General features: G+C 34.0%; 1 protein-coding gene across 1 annotated transcript in view; it reads left to right on the forward strand.

Annotated features, from left to right (window-relative positions):
• Positions 1-12,270: 12,270 nt before the first annotated feature.
• Positions 12,271-21,202, forward strand: part of LOC108724563 (follistatin-related protein 3) — a 22,373-nt gene continuing 13,441 nt past the window's right edge. Inside the window, exons 1-2 of the mRNA XM_018450998.1 lie at positions 12,271-12,319; positions 12,471-12,680. Coding sequence (XP_018306500.1) covers positions 12,271-12,319; positions 12,471-12,680 — 259 coding nt within the window. The remainder of the gene's footprint in view (positions 12,320-12,470; positions 12,681-21,202) is intronic.

Raw genomic sequence — 21,202 nt, forward strand, 5'->3', positions numbered from 1 at the left:
TCAATACATCCCCCCCCCCCGCCGCTTTACATGCGGCACGGCTTTCAATATTTCGCGACGGCGGATATTTTATTGCGCATCGATGGCGCCGGGTATTTGTTGGATATATTAAATGCGTCACCTGTATATGCGGGATGTCTCAAAAGTCGCAAGTATCTGAAAAGAACGAACGACAATATCTCTCGATATATTGTGTTGTTAAAATGGATGTCTGAATTATTAAAAAAAATGGATAAGTTTCGCTCTAGACTGCTATCTAAATATATCAAATATAAGTAAAGTATGCGCCAAATATGATCAAACTGGATCTTATTACCTAATAATATTACACTGATTGTGAGAAAAAAAATTTGTTCAACTATCTAAACACATTTAGTTGTTCGTAGATTTGGTTAATTCAACAAATTTTGCTTAATTGAATTTAATCGTAGTCCGCTTAACATTGAACAGTTAGTTTGTTAAGCAAACTACGATTAAATTCAATTAAATGAAATTTGTTGAATTAACCAAATCTACAAACAACTAAATGTGTTTAGTTCGTTAAACAAATATTTTTTCTCGGCGTATATAAATTTTAAATACATCTTTTAGTTATATAAGCTATGTACCGATTATAGTCGAATTTGAAATGCAACCACAAACTGAAACGTATTATGGAATTATTCAGAATAGATTCCAACCAGAATTGTTCAATGGTTTTTTTAGATTTCTATTGGGTTTTCTAGGAAAAACGGAATAATTCTGATTGGAATCCATTCCGAACAGTTCCATAATACTGAAACAGTAATATTATAAATTAAATTGATTGTCATTTTAATAATGATGCCAATAAGAATCTACAAATAGTTTACCGCACATGGGTCAAATTGACCTAAGTGAAAAATTTACATGCGTGCATTTGTGCGAACATTATCTTCTTATAATTAAAAAATCTATATAAATAATGATTAAAGCAAATATACCCTTGATTATTTTTTTTTATATATTCAAATTAATCAGGGTTGGTACAAAACAGGTTTTAACGTGTTTTACACGTTTAAAACAGTTTAAAACATGCTTAGTTGATATGTTTTTAATATGATTTAAATATGTTTTTTATAGTACTTTTTAAAGCATATTTGAAATATTAAAAACATATTTAAGAAGAAATACAACATGTTTTATTCTTAAAAAAAAAAACATTAGTCTTTATCACAAACACAACAACAACAACCCTGAAATTAATTGATATTTAGATAAAAATATATTAGAGAAAAGAAACTGTCACAGTATGGCAAAGTAAATAATCAAAAAGGTATAGGAATAAAGGATTAAAACTCTGTAAAGAACTTAAAAAAATAGAGAAGTTTTGATGATGAGATTGAAACGATTTACAATTACTGGCAACGGTTGCAATAGTGTGAACGTTCTCATTCAATTGCAGTCGTCATCGAACGATAATCAAGCGTCGAAATCTCTGCTTAAAGGGTGCCTCGGAAAATATTCCTCTGTTGCGTTATCTCTTCTTTCCTTATCACGATGCGACTACCAACTTCCGGACAGGAATACACGAATATAACCACGGTTAAAATGATCGTAGACGATTGTGTTCGAGGTGGCCGTATCGTACAGATAACGGTTAAAGTTAAGGGCGTCAAATGCCGAACGAGCTCGTTTTCACGGGTATCTCCGACCGATCGCAATTCTACAAGGCGTTAGTGGAATAATACGAGCGTGTCAACAAAAAGAGGTTTATTAGAAGAAAAACATCCAGGAATAAATAATTTTTTTTACACAGAAAGAACGACTTTGCTGAGGTATCTAAAAATTTAGCTTATAGATCTGAAAACAATTATATAAATCTGAAAATAATTTTATTCAACCCTCAAAATAATTATGTAAAACGCTTAAACGTGATAATGCTTCAAAAATGCTTCACATTTCATAAACGAGAGAGAAATATGTTTTATATATAATTATTTACAGTATAAACAAAATTATTTTCAAACCTGTTTGTAGCTAAATTTTCAGATACTTTAGCAAAACTGTTCTTTCCGTATAACAAATAATCCGCGTATAATAAATAATTCCGTGTAGTAAACAATGAAACAATCTAAATCGCTTTCGTTTCTGTTACATATTATAAATTGTGAATTTCATTAAATCTTTATGGCAGTTAATTGCTGTTGATATATTTATTGTAATAATACGATATTCTCTTTTCATATAATAAATATTTTGTTATTGAAAAGTTACCCAAAAAAGGAACATTGTCAAAAAAATGTAGGAATGAAGAGTTAAAATATTGTAAAGAACTTTAAAAAAATAGTTTGGATGACGAGATTGAAATGATTTACAATTACTAGCAAGTGGCAACGGCTGCAATAGCGTGTATTGTAATCGCTTTAAGGTTTATTTATAAAATTTACTTTGCGTTAAAGATTGGTGAGAGGTAATGCTGATTGTAAACTTTTGGCTCGCGAAATAACTTTCCCTTGCCTTGTACAAACCACGCATCCTCCTATTAGTTTGCACACAAAAGCGCGCCGAATAATGAGCAAATAATTATTAGCCTTTCAATACTCGTGCTTTTATCTGCATTTCGCCAGCTTATGAAATGCACAATTCCGAATAAAATCTAATGACAAATTCTCCAAACAGACAGATTACTATCGTCCGTGAAATTCTCGATTTTATTCTGACTGCCACAATCCGGACAACATAACGCTACGCTTGATGTAACATTATTGTAAATAACATGTCAATAAATATCACAGTTGTTCGCAGTTAGTAATCGTGAATTACGTACGACTGTACGATGACACAAAATTGAAATATAACATATATAAACAGACAGCAGTAATGGTGAATGATTATTTAAGTAATATTAGTTACAAAGAGAGAGAGAGAGAGAGAGAGAGAGAGGGAGAGAGAGAGAGAGAGAGAAAGACTTGTAATAAATCAATTTTTTTATTTTATTTCAAAATATCATCCTAATACTATTTTCAAGTTATAGATACTGCGTGAATGTTGTAACTACTTCTATTTTTCTTTTCTTTTATATATATACATATATAACTATATATTTTTTAAATATTTTTTTTATTATATGACACACAGTGTTGGATAGTATCTCTATACATGTATCTAGATATAATACATGTATAGAGATACATTTTGTGTATCTAACCTGTATCTGAGGTACATTCAAATTCGAGTGTTTGTATCTGTATCTAGATAAAAAAACACAGCATTTGAACTGATTTTCAAATGCATTTTTCAAATACATTTCCTCAGCATAATCATAATTCTATTTTATGTGTGATTGTCGATTGATTCCATTCCGCAGAAAAAAAGCAGCTTTGCTGTTGCAAAATTCTATAACATGATTGATCTTTTCCTTAGTTCCTCACTGGATCTAAATGCAAATCAGTCTTAATTAAAGAAGTCTTATTAAAGAATTTTACAGTTACACAACTGCTTTTTCTGCTGAACGCAGCCAACTAACCTTAGATTATGGAATTTCTAACGCATGTATAGTTAAGCTGGAAACATAACTTTTGAAGCATTTTTAATTTGCAAAACTATGATGAATAATGATGAATAATATCGTCTTATAATTCTTATCCTAAACCGTTTTACGATAACTATAAGTTTTTTCAATTATCTAAATGTAACAAAAATGAATGAATAAATGATTCATTTAATAACTAATACATTCTTTTACACATTACCATTATTACAATAAAATTAATTTAAGAATCTGGAATGTATCTGAAGATACTTTTAAAGTATCTGATATCTGCACCTATATATTATACATTTTAATATGTGTATCTATATCTGTATTTAGATAAATTTTTATACATGTAACTATATCTGTATCTAAATAAATTTTAAAAGTATCTTACCCATCACTGATGACCCAGTTAAAGTGAGCTTGAAGAAAGAAAGATTTTCTAAACATTTTAAACTTTAAGTGTATCTAGATTTTTAAACATTTTTTAATAATAATTGGAGCGATTCGAAGCTTTTGCTGAATACTAAAAGTAATGTGCCCGACGCAAAGAAAGAGTGAAATTTCCAACCAAGGTTTTCGCCTCGACTGGTCGGAACCGATCGATGTAAATAACACCGTGACAATGAACGCCGCGATTCCTCGCGCAGATTAGGCTCGAAGTGTTAGGTGCGTGCTCGGGCTGTTGACCTTTACTACTGTGGATCTGGCGGCAGGCTGACTAAGGGTAACTACTTCACACGCGGACCTGTTTACCGTAACGTGGCGGAGTGTTATTTCGCGCTCTACTGTTATAAACTGTGTGAAATACGACGCGCGCCAGGGCGATTGCGCCAGTGTATGAGGCAAGAAAGGAGCTAACCACATTTTCTGGGATATCTACGGCCAGAAGAAGCCAGATCTCGCGACGGCGATAAGCTTGAGGGAGTCGACGGTAGTCGAGCGAGCCGAAGGGTTGCGTCGGTACGCGAAAAATACACGATGCATTGAAAATATGGAGCTGCGAAAAAGTATGAAGGAAGAAAATACATTCTAGGGCTCTAGGCTTACATGGGAGATAAATTTTAATAGAGTTTAACACGCAGACTTCTCTCTCATCGCTGCTCACGTTATTTTCTGTAGACCTTTTCACCCCTCTCTCTCTCTCTCTCTCTCTCTCTCTTAGAGTTTAAACTAAATCCTTTAAAATAAATTTTGCGTCAACGGAATATTCTCTTATATATTGACAATTCGATTACAGTAATATTCCACTATCGCGAATTAGATTGCGTTATTAAAAGCAGTGTGTGGTTTGTGAAAATACATTTTACAACGCGAACGAACATGTTTTCAGCTTTCTATTAAATATGCGAATTTCACGTGCCTGCATAAACGTCAAATATATAAATACGATGTGAATACCTAAAAAAATCAGTATTTACGCGATATAAGGTTGAATACCATTCTATTTCCATTCTTACTTTCATACATGCAGCAAAAGGATTATTACGCCTTAGATAGAAATACTTCTCGCGTACGTGTATTAATCCTTCAGCTGTAATCATGTTTTTACTCCCTCCATTTTCCAATTTGGATTTTTTGTTCAACCTAAGTTTTTTTACTGTTCCAGACTTTCAAAAGACTTGTGGCAAAATTCAGGATTACTTTTCAACATTTCTATTACTATTTATTAAAACAATTTTCTCGATTTATTTTAGAAGGAAGAATCAGATTCTGTTCTCTCTTTTATTTCGAAGAAACTTCGCTTGTGCCAAAAAAGACCTTTATGTGCCAGATTGCAGACAAAGGATTAAAGATGTGTTCACATTATTATTGAACCTCAAGAATCTAAACACGAGCTTCTCGTCAAATTTTTTCACAGGTGTGTTCGGTTCGATAATGTGGACGCACCTTAAAACTTCGTGTCTCGACGTGACGAGCGCGGGTAATTAATCGCACCGCGAGCGAATCAGATTCGCGCCAACGAAATTAATCGTGGTACCGATTTGATATAACATGACGCTGATAAGCCGAGCCATGTCGACCCAATCTCGATGATAAGAAGCCCCGTTTTATTTACGCGCAGCGTTCATATTATTGTGCCTGGCCCAGAGAACGCGGGAGTGAACAGTGCGGCGAGGCGGTTAATTAATTATACCGACGATCCAATCGCGCGGTAAATGAAGCGAAGCATTAATCACAGGTCGCGACCAGGCGTCGTGACGTTCGCAATGTGTTCATATCGCTAGCGCGAGAGGAACGGACAGACGTTCTTGGCGCATTTGCGGAAAAGAGTTCTATTCGCACCGCAATTAAGGCCTCCCTTCGTCTACCTCTGATCCGTCTTCGTCATTCCCGCTGAACACTAGCACGGCCGGGATTAATTACTCACAACTGGTATTTTATCCCCCGGAGGCGATGACGTGACGCGCGAGCTGACTTCCTTCTCACGGTCCTTCCCACATCATTCCGCATTAATTGACTAGAAAAACAGAGATATCTCCTTTACGTTGTCATGTGGCACAAATTTATAATAAATACATTGCTTACAGGAATACAGTATCAACATACACATAATGCAGAACAAAATAATTTAGAATCAAAGATTTTTCATTAATGTGTAACGACAGAATTGAAGATTTAAATATCCAAGTTAATACATATTTCAAACTTCACTTTAAAAAATCCAAACATTTAATCTTACTGATTTGTTTAAATTTACTGTACGATTGTTTGGATATGATTAAAAAGTTCTAGAAGATAAAAAATTTTCTCATAAAAAAGATCTTACATTAACAGACAAAATCAGCAAATATATAATAAAGAAAAAATTTTTTCAGTAAAATATATTTAAGTAAGAAAATAAATAACATTTTAGGTCAAGTGAACCCAACCGAACAGATCAGCAAGATTAAATAAAAAATTTCAAATTAAAGATTGATTTAGTGCAATCTATAATGCACACCTAAATAACTATAAAAATTCTTCCAATACTGTTAATAATTTTGAAGCAAAAGATTATTTTTGTTTCAGTTTTTGAATTTTTTATTGTTTACCATGTATGCTGAATAATTTACACGTTTTAATAAGGAGTTTCAAAAAACATTGATACATCATTGACAAATTTAAAGAGGTGAGACAAATACAAAATATTCCAGAATTATGATAAATATTTTATGCTTACGTTGAAAAAAACGTAAATAATATAGACGAAACTGGCATTAATAAGTATATGGTAACTGTATATGGTATAAATATACATATAAGTATATATGGTATAAATATTAAATTCGCGTGTGGAATAATTATACACCACGAATATAGTGTTGCACTGACATCTACGATTACCCGTAGTCGTACTGACCTGAATATCTTTATTTAGAACATTTACTAGTTTAAAACATGTCATTTGTTATCAAATTGTAAACGCTTTCACGTGATAAAGAGACGTGAATTTTATAAGACATGATGCAATTGTTTGAAAATAAAAATTAATTTTTTAAAAACGATATTTAATGATTTTGTGTCACTTTACAAATAACAATTAAAGAGACAAATTGACATATACAGAAATCGTAAATTTTTCTTCGTAATAGTTTTCATTTTGGACAGGTATAACATAGATATGTAAATATTTAAAATTCACATTTGAGACTCTAATCAGATCAAATTGATTCATGTTTTTTTATACCGTAAAAAGCTGCAAGTTTACAACACACTTTTTATTTGCGGAATTTATACGTATCATACGTATTTTACTACCGATGTCTTTCTAAATGACTGAATTCCCGATGGAGTAATACGATCAATTACTCGTGATGGACACGAGAATTTTTTCGCGTTACGACCAACGAAAAATTATCTCTCGATGAATCGTATGCAGATCTATGTGCAAATTTATGCAATGAATGGCGATTTGGATTGAGCGAAACGATTTCTAGCAAAAATTTTTTTGTTGCCGAAACGAATCTGTTGAATTTAAATTTTTTATATTTTTCTTTTTTTTTAGAAGATACAAAAGTTATTTATATCCGCATGTGATTTCTTATATCTCTTATTTTATTCGAAAAATAATATTATATACGAGAAAGAGAGAGCGAGAAAGAAATAAAAGCGTTTAGTACTGCTCTAGAGTAAGCTCTTTAAGAACAAAAAAATAAGCAAACAAAAGATGTGTGAAATAGAAAAAATATACAAAAAAAGAATACGATAATACATAAATAATAAAGTTTACAAAAATAATGGTAATAATATCTCTTTTATTTGAAAAAACATATAAAAAGGAAAAGATACAATAACATACAAAATCTATAAAACAATGTGGTAATAATATCTTTTATTTTATTAAAAAGATAATATTATATGCGAGAGAGAAAGAGAAAGAGAAATTCAGTAATCGATGATGATTCTTGAATATTTCATATCAAACATTAAATTAAATCATTGTTTTAAAATACAACAAAAATCGACTTCAAACTTTATATGGTTTATTTATATTTATTTTGTATTTAAATTTTCTCTATTGCCGTAAATGGCGTCCTCTGAAAACCGTAATTAGCTGAGCACAGTAAAACAAATATTGATCGCTGATCGTTCCTTGTTGTGGATAAATTTGATGGAAAATTCTGCCTCAACACAAGCCGTCGAACACGCATGCCAATCTAATAGTCGGCAAAATATCAAATCTTATTGCCACATGTATAAAAAAGAAGAAACAGAGATATCCGCGATATTTTTATATACGTAAGTGAAATTGATTTGCAAAATGGTATTGTTACTCACGAAATATTCAAATTTAAATATTTCTCTATAAAATTAAATATCTTGCTGTTGTATGTAGTTAAGTATCCACAATATATAGGCGTTTAAATTTGTAATATTTGATTTATATTCGTATATCTTTTCAGATAAAATATAAGAAATCATCAAGAAACGGATCGAACTATCAGATGTTTGGCAAAGCAAATATCGAAATAATCATGAATACTGATAAAACTAATAAAACTGTTTATTGTCATATCTGTATTCTCTCTCTAATCAAATTGTATTTAAATAAACTCCTTTTCTTAGATGTAGCTGTAAAATTTTCGTAATGCATGCGAAAATTCAATCACACTATTCCGCGCCAGAAATTTTCGGAAATTCATGAAATTCGGAACTCACGATGCAAACGGACCGGAAGATATTTTTATTGAAAATTCATACGAGAGCTAACCCGTCCAAGTCGCGGATAGCGAACCCGTAACATTTTCCACATTGTGGGAAAATAACCGTGTCCTGTGTCATATCCGGGCCCGCGCCCTCTCAGTTTTGTTTATAATGCTCCCAACTCTCGGAGCGAGAGATCGTATAAATGGCGTTGTCGCCGACCACCAAAAATCACGCCAACTCTCCGCGGTGAACGGCATGGTTCGCTGTAAACAATAGTCGACGGAAGCGGCGGCGTCATCGGGCCGGATATAATTTCGTTCGAAATGCATCAAGAGTCAGTCGTGTTACACGACTGCAAAACGCGCTACAGTCCATTCGCAACAAGCAGTTGTAAAAATGCGAAGTCAGTAAAGTTGAAAATTCCGCTCCGCGATGTATCCATTAAAAACGACCCTATGGATTCGTTCTCTGTGGAACCGTAGAAAGAAAACAAGAATTCGCTATTTTTCTGTAATAACATCGTGTTATCGATTTATTTTATAAATAAAATGTAATTAATACATTAACATTTTATTGTATATATTCACAAAATACTAAGAGAAAGCAGTAAGTATTTGCTAATAACCATTAAATTGGAAAAAAGCTTTTACAAAAAGTCCAGCAGTACAATTTTACTAAATATGTAAAATGTAATTTTTCAAATATATTGTATGAAACAAATAAATTTTAATACTGATTTATAAATTCAAATATTAATAAATAAGTTTAATGTAAAAGAGGGTGGATAAAATTATCGGATTTTAACCTAAACTCTTGATGCTTCACTCAATTTTTCACAATTAAAAATTTAATTGCTCGTTCTCAGTATTTTTGATATAGCATTATTTGATGAAGAATAATATTCAACTTATGTTTATCTCAAAATAATTATTTTGGTAATCTCTAAAGTTAATTAAGATAAATATTATTTGTAATGAATAGTCGAACTATAACCTCTCATAGTTTCATATTACAATACATTTACATCACCTACGATTACACACAGCTTCTTTTAACACCTTCTACGTTTTGTTTAGTAATTTGGAATTAGAACTTTGTTATTGTTAACTATGTTTAAATATCTTGCACGATTAGGAATTAATCATCACAGTTTATATTATGGATCTTAATTCTGCATAAGATTCTTATTAAGACGAATGGAGTATTCAAAGCTTTAGTCGAAAAGAAAACGAGTAGAATATGTTACAACTCGGATGTTCAAATACTTTTCGTCCCGAAGGACGTTCTCTTGGAATGCGCAAATAGAAAAAGGAACTTTAATGAGAGACGATTTCCTGCGAGGAAATTCGCGGATCGTCAGTGGTTCGTGCAAAAGCAGGAACGGTTCATGCAGCCACGTCCATCTTAAACGGTGACAAGAAAGATCGGGTCGAGCTGCGAAAAACGGCTCTTTATCGCTTTCTTTCGGTCATGGCACACGGACGATGTCGTTCGGCGACCGTTTCACATGGAAAGGCGGAAAAATGGAAAAATACAGCGCCGAAGAAAGCCGTCTTCTTTCCGTTCTGGGCGGCCATCGCGAAGGGAGCTATCGAACCGGGTGGCGCGCTTGGTGAGTTCGACGATTTTTTCGTCGGGGATCAACTCGTCCTCTATATTAATGACCGCGCCGCACGGATTATCCGTTGGGATTTCTCCGTGCGGGTCCATCTTTCCCGGCGAACTTTTCCGGTAAAATTGATTGCGCTTACACAAGTCGAAGAGACGCCGGAGAAGGACGCGGCTGAAAAAGAAAGATAAGAGTCCAAACAAGCCTGGACGATGAACTAAACCGAATTTAATACAACGCGCTTTTTCCTTCGGCGCATCTTTTCTGATACTTAAAGGAAACGATTGAATATCATTGTATATTGATACGTCTATATTTGATCGAGGAGAAACAAAGCAAAAAATTGTGACGAACGAGAACCTTTCCCACTGTTAAATTCATAATATCAAATTATACCCGATTTGACTTATTTTTAATCATTTCTATATTCTCTGAATTCTTTGGAGTGAGATTCACTTTAAAGAATTTAAGGAGTAAATCGTCATTGCTCCTACCCAATATATCATTAATTTAACAAAAACAAGGGAGTTAAACAGTTTAACTAAAAAAAATGTATTAAATTTGAAACGCTCAAATCTAGTTTATTATTTACTAAATGCAGACATCAATATGAATGATGTTTACTTTGAAACTAACCATAGAAATGGATTGATTTACATTTTGACATCCATTGAAAAAGATAATAAAATGCTAACTCAAGAGATTGAGTTAGCATTTTATTATTTTTTTCTATTTTCCAATGCTTCTTTAATATCTAACAGTGCAAAAGCTTACGGCAATATTGCTACAACGTTTTTGCAGTGTTACTGCAATATTGTTGGGACGTTGCAATGTTGCTATATTATTGCTAGAATGATCTGTTGTTCGGGTTTCAAGATGCGAAAAGAGGAAACGAGGAAGCGAAGGAATTTATTCATTCCCTCGAGACTGACGGTGGCTAATTATTTTTGCCGAGTAATTTTGCCGTAATTGGCGTTTTCCCATTGGACGGTTCGTGCGTGACGACTCTGCTGGGAGACAAAATGCGAACTTTTGCTGTTAGGGCAAAACCGACACAATGCTTGGAACTCGTACGAGTAACAGACATGCAGTTCTATATGCACACGAAACAACCGCGATACAAACAAAAACCGCCCAATCATAAAACTCTTCATCAGCTGGGATTTTGTCCCTCTCGCTCATAATCGTTTCTTGCAGACGAATTTGAAAATTGTTCCCGGTTTTCCGCTTTCTTCGCGACTCGGATGACAGAAAGAGGTCGGTATTTAATTGGAATTAATAATGACGCGGGACAATATAAAGTAACAGTATCAACTGTCGCTTGAAATTTATTCAAAGGCCACCATTGTACGAAAGTTGTTGTGTATTGTTAACTTTGAGCCGCAAAACACTTCACGAAGTCCATTAAATAGTGCAACTCCGAGGGATTGTCAAGGGTGCGAATCATTTTTAACCGGGAATGAAAAGTAGACTGATTACCATAACAATATCATTTAACGCCTTCATCGGGACTTTTGTGCACAGAATATCACGAAGGAATTAGATTGCCTTTTTTTAGGCACCGCATAGCATCGTAATTTGTAACAAATACATCATTTCAAAGCTATTGTTATGTATATGTTTTAAAAATAATTTTTACATCTTAAAAGTCCTATACAGTATAAAAGATTGCAGCAATATTGCTGTAACATTTGTAATATTTCTGTAATATTGTTGGAACGTTGCAACATTGTTGTGATATTGCTGAAATAATTTGTGTTGTATGAGATTTAATATTTATATCAAAACATACTGATTATAAACGGAATGCTAAGTAAAAGGTATATCGTAGAAGAAAGTAAAATAATATAAGATATTTTGCTTACAAAATATCTGGCGATTATCTACTATCATTTATTAATTTTCAACCTAAATACATTGACAATTAAACTGTGAACTAAATTTCCGCTTAACTGATCCAGCACACTATTTTAACCGAGGAATTCTCTATGAACTATCTTGTCTGGAAATTAATCTAAAACAATTGTTCTCAAACATGTATTATCAGCGACAGAGCAATCAGATTCTGCAACAATTCGCTGACAGTAACGGAATAATAATTACAAATAAATTATTAGCGTAATACAGAGTTCGAGAACGATTGGTCATCGATTGAGCTGGCTTGAAATGCTTTGAAACGTTGGACGTGTCCGACGGGTTGAAAATTAAAAGAACGTGCTTTCTTCCTCATTTCAGAACCCTGCGAGAAGATCTACTGCGCCTGGGGTGCGACGTGCATCGTGTCCGAAAACGGCAAAGGTCTGTGTCAGTGCTCTACGGATTGTCCTTTGACTTCCGATCCCGTTTGCGGCTCCGACGACGTGACCTACACGAACCATTGTCACCTGCGGCAGGCCAGCTGCCAAAACAGAAAGAACATCAGGCTGAAGCACAAGGGCGCATGCGGTGAGTGCTCCATCGTTATTCCACACACGCGCGCCCGTCTAGAAAAATAATATCGCTTAGAAGATACGATAAGGCTATAAAATACAGACTTCATCATCTACGTAATAGTTTCAGTTATAAATTCTTTTTAACCCTACATCAAATTTTTCTTGACAAAAATATTAAACCATAAATTGAAAAATACGTAATGCAGTCTCCTAAAACTTCAACAACAAAATTTCAATTCGATAGTTATATACTGTCTCCATTCATCTTTGGAAAGAGACAGTTTATCTATTTTTCTCGTCTCATTGCTGACTTCAATTTTGATTTTGTAATTTTTGCTTGATATTCATATATTATAGATATGTTTTACTAGTTTATCGATAATATTATCGAAGATATTTGTAACGAAATTGTAGACTCTAAATTCGTTTGCGATATTATATCTAATCATAAAGATAATATTTTTTTTCAATTTTTTCGAACGACTTATTCACTTTAATATTGCTTGCCACGAAAACGAGAACAGCTTTCAGCAAAGTGTGACGTTCGATATTTATGACAATCGGAAAGAATTCTCAAAGATATAAACAAAGTTATTTCAAATGTGCGTTTATCGTAACCGTTCATCGTAAAAATTCAATTCTATCGATTATCCTTACTTTGACGAAATTGTTCCTCATATTTCACAGTAGATGCAAATGAAACAATTATTTCTCAATCAATGATTGACAGCGCTAACAAATTTACCCATAACGTCGATAAAAATATGGTTAAAATAAAGATTCAACGTTATCGGAGAACTGTTCCTTCCACCGCAACGAGAGATCCTTGACGAAATGATGGAATAGTGATGGAAGATTAATGTTGTCGATTCAGCATCACGGAAGATTCTAAAATGAGTTGCTTATCGCGAGCACCATTATGCCCCGCATTACTCATCCAGGGTTAAACGGTGACAAAGCCAAGCTAAAACTTTCAAGCCGGCTTCTTTGGATCCATAGGTCGCGGCGATGGCAGCCTTTTAAACTTTAATTCGTCCAACATGCTCACCCAAGTGCTTCTCGATCCTCGAGATCTTTCTCCAGTATCCGACGAAATATCGCGAACTAAATGTGAGGTAGTCGGCAAAAAATCGGTCGAAGGAAGAGAGAGAAAGAGGCGTGCACACACGTACATGGAACCTACACGTACGTTAAAGCCGCAGGGAGACAGGAGAGTCCGTATACCTCGAAACGTACTTTATCACTCTCTGCTCTCTTTTTGCCCGTCCATCCCGCGGGATCCCGGGTTGCCATGAATTAAGCAGCATCCGATACGCGATTTTTGCTACCGCGGTTTCGATCCTGCGCGGCGTGGAGCTCCGTACAGCTCAGCCCGGTTCTGCGCGACTTTACGCGCTGATTCTTAAAACGATCTTTTATTCAGGATAGAGAGTTGCACGGCGTGCGCGTCTCTACGTCTCTCGTCCCGAAGTGTACTACATCTCTCGATGTGCTCGTTTCTGAGCATCAACGAGCGAAGAAATACTTGAGCGAACCGCACGCTGTAACGATACACAAATGGAATGCATTACTCCTCACAAGGGGGTATGTATATCCCGGAAAGCACATGTGCTATGGAAATTACAGCGATAACACACAAGACCGTCCTTGCGCCAATGCGAATTCTTCTAACGAGAATACGCGGATTCGCGCGAGCATGATTTCATGCACGAGAGCGAATACGAGACGTGTAACGCGATCTCCCGCGGGATAAACGGGGATATCGCTTTGATCTCCGAATTCATCGAAGAGCCAGCCATCATCGGCTGCACCGTGCGATAAGCGTTAGCCCTCGATTACCATATCGATCGACTCGATACTGAACGTTCGATTCAGCATAACGGCGAGAGAACGGATACAACTTGGAAAACGGATGTCGAATAATTTTTTTTTTTTAGTCACAAACTTTATAATCTTGATTAATATCCCGCGTTACTTCGACACGGCGACGTGAATCTTCTTTGAGAACGTCCTACAAAGACCCTATTTTCCGCGTCATTGTCTTCATCTTGGCTCACGGACGGACGCCGCTTCAAGTTTCTCACAGGAGGTGATTCAGCCGTTTCGTGACTTCTACTTAACGTCCTGGCACACACCCTTACATGAACCACTATGAGAGACCGGACAATGCGGACGCGCAAGGTCATGAAAGCTCAAGTGCCTATCCGGCGTTAAAAGGACGCATGAAGCTGCAAGGTCGTGAAATCTTCCTTCCGTCCGACTGGCGCACAATGCGAGAACCCTCCAGCTACGAACGTCTTAAGATTCCACTTCGTTACTTCGGAGTTCCTCTGAAATGTGCAGACGTATACACATCACGAAGTCGAATCTCTTAAGTTCGAAATGATTTAGAAGATTATTTCCTTACATTTAAAATTAAATCTAGAATTAAATTTAATCTTTTTTCTGATATGATTTTTAACAATTTATGTATTTTAACACATTTCCGTCATGTAAAAGAACTTAAAAGAAGCTTGAAACTCATTAATACATAGAAAGAATGGTAGAACTGAAGTTTCTAAAAATTTAGCTAGACATAAATCTGAAAATAATTTTGCTTGAACCATCAAAATAATTATGTAAAACGCTTATATTGGTTGCTAGAACGTTAGAACTTGTTGCAGCATTGTCATTAACGTTTAATCTTCAACCACCTAAAACTACAACTTCTAAAATATCCTGTTTGAAGTACAGAATGCAAGTGAATCTTCGCTTTACGGCGATTGATAGGCGAAGGTTTTGAGTGTAAAGATTTTTTATTTACAATTTATCTCACAATGCTAATCATATAATCGATTGTATATAACCATCTAAAAATCTCTGTTTCCAATTTAAACGTTCAATTGCTGTAGTTGAGAGTTAAACGTTCTACATAATTATTTTAATTATCCAACAAAGTTACTTTCAGTAAATCAACAAAATTATTTTCAGATCTGTATCTATATAGCTAAATTTTTATACACTTCAGCAAAATCGTTCTTTTCGTATGCTGAAATAATACGTTTAAATTAAACCATGAAGTTCTCATAATATTTGTCTTGATTACATCTTAATTACATATCATTTTAATATATTATTATTTAATATATTATATTATACGATATTTTTAATCGTGATTAATTTTTATGTCATCTCATGATATTCCAGTCTCTATTAATATGATATTAAATCGGCGTTTACATTAAATGTGAAACATGAGAGTGGATTTTTATTTTCGCATGCGAACAACTCGCACCAGCCAATCATTTTGTCGAATGAATACACTTGCGATTATGCCGTACGTGATACAGTAGACAATCCGTAAAGCTAGAGACAGATGAGGAAAAAATGAAGCGAACATAATAATAATAATGGAAACAACCTTACGCGAGAGAACAGAGATTTCGTCTCACGAATGAAGCAAAAATAAAATTACTTTGTCTCTCCTGGATCCGCGTTTCAGGGCCTAGGTGCAGAGCGTCCCGCCGTCGCCATTTTCTACCCGAACAATTCATACTAGGGCTCAGACAAAAGATTCGAACATGTTGAATATTCGAGCTATTCGAATAATTCGAATTTAAAAAAAATGAACATTTAATTTGAATATTTCGGACGGTTCGAACAGTTCGAGCTTAAGCAGTGATCAGTATGAAATGTCAATTCGTTATATCTGAAGTTCGGACGGTTCGGATAGTAAACAAATATAAGCTGTGTTCCAAAATTCACTGCTAGCGCTGAAAATCTACAGTTTACGTCACGTATACTATACATTTCTAGCACTGCCAGTGAATTTTAGAACACAGCCATAATATGCTTGGAAAAACAAAAGAGCAGTTAAATAAAATTCCTATATTTATTGATATCGTCCTACAAATATCCTGAGCCATCCTGGACATAATCAGGATGATCCTGAGAACGACTTGTGATTTCGAAATGTAATAATTTCGAACTTTCAGCTTTGAAGTGGGTTAAAATAGTTCGAACACACATTCAGTCCGAATTATTTAACGTTAGAACTTAAGATTTGAACTGTCTGAACTGTCAAATCGTCTGATGTTTCCGAGCACTAATCCATACCAACATTTATTAAATCCACATGAATCCTACACTACGGCTATAATCAACATGAAAATCACCCGTACGATTACTTTTAAAGATCCCTGCAGGACAACTGTCTGGGTACACTGCACCCATTGTACCTCGGCTTGAAACGGCCCTGATCCACGTTAACGCACGTATTCTTTATGTACGTTCTCTTCTTCGCCCTCGCGCTTGTCGCATCATTCCGCTCGACGTGTTTGCCCTCCCTTCCTCCATTTCTGATCTTCTCTGCTCCTATTTCACACGACGCGATGTATATAGAGCATTTCTTATTCGTGCCGCCAGCCAGCCAGCCAGCCAACCAGCCAGCCAGCCCTCGTGCCGGCAGTCATCCTACAAGCAACCCGGCACGTAAATTATTATGCGAACAAACAATGCGAAACGAGCGTTCCAACGTCCCATAAAACAACGTGAATCCCAAGCGATTTTCGTGCACGCCGCAACTCGGCCTCGGTCTTGCGAATGAGCGCCGCCTCCCCGCTATCCTTTCTTCTTCCTCCCATTTAGAATCCTTCGCTCGTAACAAGATCATATCCGCAAATTCCTCAAGTAAGATTATACAATTTTATGACGATCTCTTTATTTTCCAGTCATTCCATACATTACAATCTATCATAGATATTTATTTCGCTCTAAAAAGAATTAATCCTTAGATTTTTGCGCGATCGCATCAGTTTAAATTCGCAAAAGTTTGTACTAATTAAAAATAAAAATAATACAAATGAAAAGTTACCACAATGATGGAATCTTAAAGATTTCTTTTGAAAATTTAGATCAGTCGGCAATTCAATTTGATCATAAAGTTAGTCAATAAAACCTATAATTATATATAAACCTAGTTTATTTCATAAAATTAATCTAAAATATCTAACAATATATTAATATATTACACAATATTATAATAATATCTTTGTACATCATTATCAAGATCTACAGATATCGCATTAGCGCGAAAAAGATGAATGCTATCTCCAATTTTAGACTTCTTCGCTTACAAGTCATTTGTATTCTTGCGATATTTCTCCATCGCTGCTCCAAAACGGTAAAAATGCTTTGTGTACCCGCCATTAATCAGCTCATCCGATCATAGACACTTCAAAGAGGCTGGCAAAAGTGGATGAACCGTATAGATAGATGAAGGAGCGCGGAGGCAGAATGAATGATAAACACCATCTTAAGCGAACTTCTCCGTACTTTTGTCAACTGAAGAAACAGGAAGCTCTTTTTTCTTTCTCTCTCTCTCTCTCTCTCTCTCTCAAAATCTATCTTTCGCTTGTAAAGTTTTATCTGCTTACCTCAGACGCTGTGCGATGTATTCCCCGTTGCTTAGTCTATATTCACGATGGCAGATGTATAATTTAGCCGGTGAAGGATCCGACCTCCAAAGAGATCAGGACGACGTCCTATATAATTCAATCCGCTTGGAAATAGAGATACTGGTAGGTTGTTGTAAAATCTTCAAATATAAATTGTGCATCCCCGATAGTCGAATGCATAACGAAGTTACAGTTACAGTTACTTTTTTAACTTCGATTCTTTTTCCCATCTTTTAATATAACTTAGTTTGGTTACATTTTTTTATAACTAATTTAATAATTACTTTAATAGTTACTTTATATCCAACTTATTTATCAACATATAGGTTGACCAAAATGAATACACACTATTGCGAAATTTTCTCGTCCTAAAACTCTATAGTTACACAAAGGTTCTAACATGACATTTCACATCAAAGTGTAAAAGCGTTGCTATTTATGAAGTCCAATGTTTCATCCAGTTGGTGTAGAAAACAGCGGCTGTAATTCAGCCATCGCGAAACACACGGACCATTGTAGCAGACTAGAAGGAAACAAAGAGATCGGAAAGCTGTCCATCGTATTTCAATCAAATGTTGAGATATGTGACGTTTTGAAATCGAATGCGAGTAGAGCGAGCTGTAAAGCTTCTAGCCTTGATACTTGTTTAGTGTTAGTGATAAGAAATGCGAGGAAAAAGTTGTTTTATGACAATAATTTTTAGAAGTATATTATAGAAAAAATAAAAGCACATGAACGTGTTTTTCGCGCGATTCGCGAATGACGGTCTTTGCTGCTGCGGAAAAACATTCAGTTTAATTTATAGTTTATTTAAAAATTGCTATTTTTTGATTAAGAATTTATGAGCAAATTGAAAATCAATTTCTCTTAATGAAAAAATTGATAATTTTTATCATATTTGATGATAAAAAATATGAAACGTAAAACTTTTTGCAAATCAAAATCATAGATGCATATCAGAAATATAAATAGATGAAACTCATTTATAACTTTAATTTAAGGGTAAGATTTAAATAGAAATAAACAATAAGGAGTATATAAGCTAAACCGCAGGATGTGTTATTGTAAAATATCTGTTATTCATTTAAACTATATGTAGACGTTTCGACTGTTATCCAGTCATCTTCAGTACAAAAATTTTATAAATAGAATTAGTATGCAAAAGTATAATATTTTGGAAACAAGATAAAGAAGAATATGAGATATCTTAATTTTAAATTGCTTATAAAGTAATATATCTTAAATAACATACGGAATAATACTGCATTTCGAAATAATACTGTAATTTTTCGATCCTAAAAAAGTGTCCCATAATATTACGTATAATAATATCCATATAATTTGTTAATTTTATAGATATCATTATATATATAATATTATAGAACATTTTTTGAGATCTAAAAATCAAAGATAATTCAAAGGAATTTTGACGTTTTATTTGAGAAAACCTCTTTAATCGTGCTAAAATGCAATATTACTTCGTACATAATTTAAAATATATTACTTCATAAATATTAGATCGAAAATCAAACGGAAAGAAACGTTTGATGTAATTAAGAAATTCAAAATCTAAAAAAGGGGTAAAAAATTTAAAAAAATATTTACTTTCAGCATAAAATATGTCTGTACAAAATAGCTAATGTATATACAAAATTTATTAAAACATTGAAATATTCTACCACAAAAACTAATAAATTTTTTAAAATCAAATTTTCTAAATTGATACTTACATGAACATCATTTAAAAATATTATTACACGTTGCGTCATTTATATCATTATATTTTGAACAACATTAATTCAGTATTAATCAAAAACTTTGGAAATGTTATTCATACATCTATCATAATAAATTATACCTATAAAAGGATCAGCTTATATATCATTCTTAAAAAGAATATGCAAAAATTACTTATTCTTTGCTGTTTCAAAATGAGAAAAATTTTCATAATCTGCATCTATCTTATACAGTCTATATTATACATGTTTGGAAGATTTATCTCCCGCTGCGAAGTCGTTCTTTATTCATAGATAAAAGAAATATTACACTGAAAGAAACAGTCCGTGACCGAAAAAGAAAAAAATGTCGTCCGGAAAGAACCAAGGTGTTAGTCGCATAAAAATACCTTATAAAACAATTCCAGGCAATTCATCATTTGCTTTCTGTCAGCCACAAACACCCAACACATTTAAATTCACAAAATATGCTATATTCGCTTGAATAAAATTGCAACTTAAATTAACTTCTCTTCGTTCATAATCGCATTCATAAATTCAGGAAATTTTTTCAAAATGTTTCGTCAACAAAATGAATTTACTACATCACAGTACATTGAATCATCGTATAAAGATATATATACTATTTTATAACACGGACAAACGTCTAACAAATAAAAATGTAATAAATTTGAAGGACATATAATTAAAATGAATGAATAAAGATCTGATTTTACGTAGTTTTCAAAATTTCATATTTTAAACAGGTATCTCGTAATAAACTTTTTATTCTTTTAGCTAACATTAACAATAACACTAAAAAAATTAACTTACATTTGGATTTTACCACAATTTTACTACAATTTAATATCTCTCTACAATTGTGCTCTTTAGTCTCGCGAGACATAAAACGCGAGAGCGTCACGTCTCTTGACAGTGGTAATAAAATTAAGGTACATTAAAAGAGAGAGTGTAAAAAAACAATGAAAACTCGTTTTTCTGCAGTGCTATCTCCCTTAATTACTGTTGAACTCGCCTTTTCTTTCCTGTTAATAGTGTGAAGAGTGAAACGAAAATGACAAGGAAATTAAATTAATTTTGCCGGCTTAGGCCTCTTCCTATCCAGAAATCCAGCCCTCTAATCCCTGCTCTTCCAAAAACACATTTCCATCGCTCTTGGTTCTTGTCTCCGAGGCTTACATAAGAAGAGGATACTGAATAAGGGTTTGCTCGAGATACTAGAGATCCTTTACATTTCTCGTAGTTAAAATCCGTTTTAATATATCGCTTATTTGCTAGAACAACTCAAAAAATGAAGTTTTCTAGAAAATAAAGGACCACGCACAAAATGGCTGGGAAATGGCTCCCAGTCGATTTGGCTGAAA

Source organism: Mycetomoellerius zeteki, unplaced genomic scaffold, assembly GCF_001594055.1.
Source record: "Mycetomoellerius zeteki isolate Tzet28-1 unplaced genomic scaffold, Tzet1.0 scaffold31, whole genome shotgun sequence".
Lineage (NCBI taxonomy): Eukaryota > Metazoa > Arthropoda > Insecta > Hymenoptera > Formicidae > Mycetomoellerius > Mycetomoellerius zeteki.